Source organism: Cebus imitator, unplaced genomic scaffold (genome assembly GCF_001604975.1).
Source record: "Cebus imitator isolate Cc_AM_T3 unplaced genomic scaffold, Cebus_imitator-1.0 Scaffold88, whole genome shotgun sequence".
Lineage (NCBI taxonomy): Eukaryota > Metazoa > Chordata > Mammalia > Primates > Cebidae > Cebus > Cebus imitator.
Genome location: NW_016107403.1, coordinates 6121091 through 6128335, shown reverse-complemented (window position 1 = coordinate 6128335; position 7245 = coordinate 6121091). Strand labels below are relative to the sequence as shown.

The 7245-nt window shown below is 34.1% G+C and overlaps 1 protein-coding gene across 2 annotated transcripts in view; it reads left to right on the top strand.

Annotated features, from left to right (window-relative positions):
- Window positions 1–7245, top strand: part of STRN (striatin) — a 124767-nt gene that overhangs the window by 43388 nt on the left and 74134 nt on the right. For both annotated transcript variants that reach the window (XM_017534885.2, XM_017534886.2), the window contains exon 3: window positions 5464–5537. In XM_017534885.2, the coding sequence (XP_017390374.1) occupies window positions 5464–5537 (74 nt within the window). The remainder of the gene's footprint in view (window positions 1–5463; window positions 5538–7245) is intronic.

The window sequence follows — 7245 nt, the reverse complement described above, 5'->3', positions numbered from 1 at the left end:
CCTCCTGGGTTCAAACGATTCTTCTGCCTCAGCCTCCCGAGTGGCTTGGATTACAGACATGTACCACCATGCCTGGCTAATTTTGTATTTTTAGTAGAGACAGGGTTTCTCCATGTTAGTCAGGCTGGTCTCGAATTCCTGACCCCAGGTGATCCACCTGCCTTGCCTCCCAGAGTGCTGGGATTATAGGTGTGAGCCACTGCAAGGCCTATTCAGATCTTCTGATAATGATTTCCATAGCATTTTTTTTCCTGGTCCAGGATCCAGTCTGAAAATATATACTGCATTTAGTTTTTATGCACTTGGCAGTTTTAAGCAAGATATAGTATATGAAATATATTTTAGAAAGATCACCTCACCTCAGTGTGAGGGGTGGACTGGAAAGATCTGTAAACACAGGCAGAAAGATTGTAATAGTCTAAGATGAGAAATGATAATATAGTAGCTGCTGAAATAGAGACACATCAACTATAAAAGATTTTCAGTAGAATCCATAAAATCTGAAGATGATATAAAAATTTGGAGATGGTACAGCAGGTGAGTGAGAAAGGTAATTTGAGAATGACTCCCAGGTTTCTGGCTTGAAGGAAGGACTGTATGAATTATGAGAGAGTTTTAGAAGATATCGAATGATGTAAACAGTAAGAGGCATCTTTGGGAGAAAAAAAGATATCGAATGAATTAAAATAAGAATTAAAGAGCAGTTATGTGAGAGGGACTCATGGTTAGAGATACATACTTGGGAATCATCAGTATTATTGTGCATGAAGTGAAAGAAGTAGTTGATAGAACAAGTATTGTGGAAACAGAGAACTAGAAGGAGTGACAGGAAGTAGAGATACTTGAGGAAAAAGCAGAGGAAGAAGAGCCAACAAAGAAACAGAGAAGGAAGGAGAAGAGAGTAGTTTTGGAAGTGAGTTAAAGGAGGGCGTCAATAATTGAAGATGCTAAGTAGACTCCAAGTAAGTTGTATATTGAAAATAGTCATTTGGAGTTGCCAGTTGGAAGCTTATTGGTATCCTTACTACAGCAGCCTCAGTAAGGCAGCAGGAAGGTGAGCTAGATAGAGGATAGAGGGCTGAGAAGGATGAATTGGGAACAAATAGAGTTGCTTATTTTTTTTTAAGAAATTTGACTCTGAAGGATAGTAGAGATAAGAAACTGGCTGAATCTAATGAAGATATTTTTTTTCTTTTCCTTAAGTAAATGGGATGCTCCTGGAAAAGAGTTTCTGGTTTTATATCTTTTGAAGTTTATGGAATAATTTGGGATTATTCTTGATGTTATGGCACTATTTGTGTAATGAACTAAGAAATTTTAAAAAAGGATTTCTTTGGCTTGAAATTTTAAAAAGTTTATTGAAGAAAATTTGAAATATACTCAGAGAGAAACTCGTATCTTTTATATGCAGCCCCAAGTTTTAACAGTTAATGTTTTTGTTAGTCTTTTTCACCTTGAGCTATTTTAATGCAATTCCAGATATTTTGTCATTTTACCTGTAATGGCCAAGTAAAGATTATGATTTTACATGATTTTCTTTGCATGATTTTTGCAGATTTTCTAAGTAGTCCCACTTTAGGATCCAAAAGTAAAACTGAATTGTTAACGTTACAGAAGAATTACTTACCTAGCAGTGGATTTATCAAAGCATTCCTTAATGTATGATAAAATTTAATATACATTTTCAAGATTACATAGTATATAATCTGAGGTTGACTTAGGAACATCTATCCTGAGGAACCTCAAATACTGTATAAAATATAATTCTGAAAAAAATTTACCATTTTTAAAGTTTCTCTCTATTCACTGCCACCCTACTGTAGTAACTTAACTGTCCTCCTTGCTTCTAGTATTTCCGTATTCTAATTCATCTTCCATATCCATAGAATTCATTTTCCAAAACACAAATATGGTAATCCTGTTATATCCCTGTTTAAAAATATCTGACTAATTTCAAGTTCTTAGTAAAGTTTTTCACAACTAGGCCCTTTCCGTCCCGTCTGTCACTCCTTTCCTTCCATACCTTTTGAGTTGGGTGTAATTGTACTGTTTGTTGGTTTTTAACCCAGTGTGTGTGTGTGTGTGTGTGTGTGTGTGTGTGTGTTTGTTTTCCACTTAAGATGCTCCTTCTGACAGAAATGCTCTCTCCACCAGTCCATTTTCTGATTGGAAAACTCCCACTGCTTTTTTGAGATTTAGCTAAAATCTCACGTGTTACCCTTTTTGGTAGCTTTCTTTGACACCAGTTTTGACCGAATTATATAATCCCTTATCTGCATTCTTGTAATACTTGTTACAGCCGTTATAGCTCTTACACAGTATGCTGTAGTTATTTACATTCTTATCTCTTATGCATATCCTCACCTTCCACCCTTACCTGACTACAAGCTGTAGGTTGTCCCAGCAGCCAGCGCAGTGCCTGTTAAATCATAGGAATTCAGTAATAGTTCATTGAAATTAATCAAATTATTAACAGACATAAGATCTGCTTATTTATCTTACAGGGAGAATTAGACAGAAAAAGAATAGCAAACAAGAAAGATTGGTTAACACAGTGAGCTGAGTGTTAGAACAGTGGAAAACGGTATGAGTGAGAAGTTATTTTCACATATTAGCTTCAAAAGACTATTAAGCTTAAGGAGGGTTCTGAGAGAAAAATACATTTCAGCAAATGTAACAATCTGTAGGGTGACCTTGGTTTAAAGGGTCATAGCTTGTGGTAAACACAACAGTTCTTTACATATTTTGTCTTTGTCTAATTTTTAAAATAAAATGTTCATAATGTATCACAATTTTGAAAAATATTTTCTATTCCCTTTTTGTAAGTTCTGTTGTAGTTTTTCTTGAGACCACTAGAATGCACTATAATGCAGTATTTTGTGTTTGAAAATGTTCTTTTTTAACATATATATAGAAGATATAAACTCCATAACATTTTATTGCCACTGTTGTTTTAAAAGCTTTAATATAATCTGTCTTCAGCCTAGTTACATTCAGTTGCTATTTTGACTTCTAGCAGGTATTATTACTTTGTCTTATGGTAAATGAAGTGTGTTTCTGGAAAAGTAAGAGATTGATAGTTACGTTTAGAACCTTGTTTACTTTCTAGTAACTGCAAGTTGAATTAATATCTGTAAATCTTGCCTTACAATGATCAGTATTATTACAAATACATTGAACTAGATTCGCAAACATTTAGTCCAGTGACAAAATCTTTGTGGTTAAGAGACACATTGAGAATGGATATTCTAAATAATTTGGACCAAACACATTTACTAAAAATTAAATATATATACATATAGTTAATTAACCAAATAACAACAAAATTGTCTCCCTTCTGCCTCAGTTCATTGACTTTCTTTCCCAAGGAAATCTTATTAACTGATATCTTATGTATTGTTCCAAAAAGATTCATATGCTTAGGCATATGAAATAGATATGTAACTTTTAAAAAAATGTGTGGAGACATACATAGTATTTTGTACCTTTTACTTTTTGCTTAAGAGATCAGTTCATTGGCTTATGGGTATTTTTTTTTCTTATTGTGTACATTTTACTGTAAAACATTTCATACATATGTGAAGATATAAGGACTATTATAAAAAATACTCATGTAACCTACCTTAAGAAATAGGATGTCAACTGCCTATAATTTTCATAGGTTTTCTTAGAATTCCTCTCTATAGAAAACTTTGGTTTTTTTTTTTTTTTTTGGAGACAGTCTCACTCTGTCCCCAGGCTGGAGTGCAATGGCGCGATCTCGGCTCACCGCAACCTCCGCCTCCCGGGTTCAGGCAATTCTCCTGCCTCAGCCTCCTGAGTAGCTGGGATTACAGGCACGTGCCACCATGCCCAGCTAATTTTTTGTATTTTTAGTAGAGACGGGGTTTCACCATGTTGACCAGGATGGTCTCGATCTCTTGACCTCGTGATCCACCCGCCTCGGCCTCCCAAAGTGCTAGGATTACAGGCTTGAGCCACCGCGCCCGGCCCGGTTTTTTTTTTTCTATTGTGACTGCAAAATGATTATTTTTGCAAAATAATAAAAGATTTCAATATTTTACATATTTGAGAAAATAATTTTTCACTTCCTTTCTATTTTCTTTTTTTCTTTTATTTTTATTTTATTTTATTTTTTTTTGAGATAGGGCTCACTGTCATCCAGGCTGGAGTGCAGTGGCACGATCTTGGCTCACTCACTGCAGCCTCCACTGTTTGGGTTTAAGCAATTCTCCCACCTCAGCCTCCTGAGTAACTGGGATTACAGGTGTACACCACCACACCTGGCTGATTTTTGAATTTTTAGTGAAGACAGCATTTAATCATATTGTCCAGGCTGTCTCAAATTCCTGACCTCTGGTGATCCACCTGCCTTGGCCTCCTAAAGTGTTGGGATTACAGGTGTGAACCCTCATGCCTGGCCACTACTTTTCTTAAATTATGAGAAAACCTAATGTAACTGCTCAATTAGGTTTTTATAAAGAAAAAACCCTTAAATTTGGCTGTGTTACACTTTCCTTCCTTTATTACCTTATTATTTTGGTTTTTCAAATTGTTGTTTATATTAATATCGTCTTAACACATTGATTATTATAATACATAATAATGTTTATTATAAGTGGTCTCAATATTTTGGGGAGACAACAAGTGAAAATATACAAATGCATTAAGCAGGTATGGCCATTTTTAGTCACCCTTTTAAAAATTTGTACATTAGCTGAGTTATTTTTCTGGTCTTAGATGGTTAAATCCAAGATGTTTAAATCAGATGGTTAAATCCTGTTAACCAGAATGATAACATTCTGTCAACTTTGAAAAGAAGATAAGACAGTTTTATTCTCATTTACAGTTCTTTTTGAGTAAAAGACAAAGGATATCTTGACTATCTCGAAAAAAAAATCATTTCTACTGGAATGTCTTATTCAACATTGATGATTTGGGCTGGAGTCTCCCCCCCCTTGGATTATACAGTATAATGCATATTTGGCAAATCATGATTATCTGATAAGGCACATAATATTGTAGATGATTTTTCTTTTTAAAAAGCTCAATTTTTTGAGAAAAGTCTTCTACAAATTTATTTCACAATCGAAACCTTTTTTTTTTTTAAACTGTTTTTGATAGTAAAATTAGCTTTGACAAATATCAGGAAAATATGAATACTACAGAAACTAGGATGTTATGTAGTTCATTTTATTATTACAGAAAGAAGAGTTATGATTCCCAGAGTTATTCCTTTATTTTGTTATAAGGATACTTGATGGTATAACAACAACAGCAACAACGAAAAAGGCAAGCGCTTTTGTATTACAACTTTGACACCATGGAAAGCTACGAGCCTTTGAAAGTTCTAGGAGTGTTCAGCCCGGACTACTGAACACTTAATGACTACTATTGTTGCATATAGGAAGGTTAATTTAAATATATTTTAAGATGGTTTGTGTTTTCTCATTTCTTTATTAGAGCCAAATACCACAAGTTGAAATATGGGACAGAATTGAATCAGGGAGATATGAAGCCCCCGAGCTATGATTCTGGTAAGCTAATTTTAAAGAAAGTTTAAATGATAAAAAGAAGTTAATGTCTAGTATTTTCTAGCAACAATGTTTATAACTGTAAGTTTCTAATTATTTGCATGTTAGTTATTTTTTCTGACCTGCTTGTCTTTTGGCACTAATCATTTAGTGTCATATCATTTTCCACCACCTTCCTTCCTTTTCCCTCTTGCCCTTTCTTTTAGTTCCCCATTTTCTGCTTAAGTCCTACACTTACTGGAAGGATCAGAGTTCATGGGTTAACATGCACCAACATAACCTTGTCTTGCTGCGTCTGCCCAGCATTAATGGGAACTTCGAGATGTGCAGTACAAAATACATCATTTCCTTGAAATCCTGAGAAAGAGTAGGAAATAGGGAGATAAGAGATTTCTTCTTAAATCACAGAGGAATTCCTCATCCCATAAACTTAATTCTTCAGTTTCAGGTGGAAAACTGTTTTGATCTTTCTTGCAGACGGGAGCTTCTATAACTAGAACATGTTTTAACAGCCGAAGTATTTATTATATTTTTGAGTTATTTCTTCCTTTTCCTTCTCCTACTTCTTCAAACCACTAAACAATACAAAATAGTACTTGTAAATAATCAGATATTAAGGAATATAGATATAATTCACTTGTTAGTAGATATTGGGGAAGAATGACAAAAATTAATCAAAAGTTATCAGCCATGTTTCAGATAGTTACATTTTTGGCATAATTTCAGATTAAATTTCCCAATTAGGTATCTGAAGACATTAATGTTCATTTATATCATTTAAGGAAGTATGTACCTTGTGTTAGAGGCTTTATGTATGTATATTCACTTTAATTCTTAAAATAGTTATTCGGTAAAGATAATATTTATTTACATTTTACATATGTGAAATTTAAATTCAGTGAAGTGGAGAAACTTGCCCAACCTCACACAAATATTAAGTAATGATAGAATATGGAGCTGAATCTAGGTCTTTCTGACTCCAGAATTCATATTCCTACCATTTTATCATACTGCTTCTATATTTGACAATGTATGAAAGAACTTTCCAAAATGAGTTCTAAATGTACTGCCAATTTTATAGTTAATTCATTGTAGTAATGTATTAATGCATTTTCTCAGTTGAATATTAAATGCTTGAGATCTAGAGCAATGCAGTTGATCACTGGTATATTTTTTTCCTTTGTTTTTAAATTATTCTGTCTTTTATTTGAGTGTCTGTTCTTATAATCTCAGATGTGTGTACATTTCAAAATAATTTTTTTTTAAATGTAGGCTATTTGTTAACATCTTTTCTAAAATGGTATTAACTGACTCAAAGGAGTGATTTTAATCAGTATTGTATTAAAAGGTTTTTATTTCTTAAGTTTTGGATATCAATTTAAGAGAATAGAAGCCTACATGCAATATATTTTTTAAATGTTTATAAGTAAACATGACTGGCTGCAGTGGCTAATGCCTGTAATCCCACTGTGGGAGGCCCAGGTGGGGACGATTGCTTGGGCTAGGAGTTTGAGATCAGCCTGGGCAACATAGCAAGACCCTGTCTCTACCAAAAAAAATTTAAAAATTAGCTGGGCATGGTGGCACATGCCTGTAGTTCTAGCTACTGGGAAGGCTGAGGTGGAAGGATCACTTGAGCTCAGGAGTTTGAGGTTAGATTACAGTGCCCTGTGATTTTGCTATTACATTCCAGTCTGAGTGACAGAGTGAG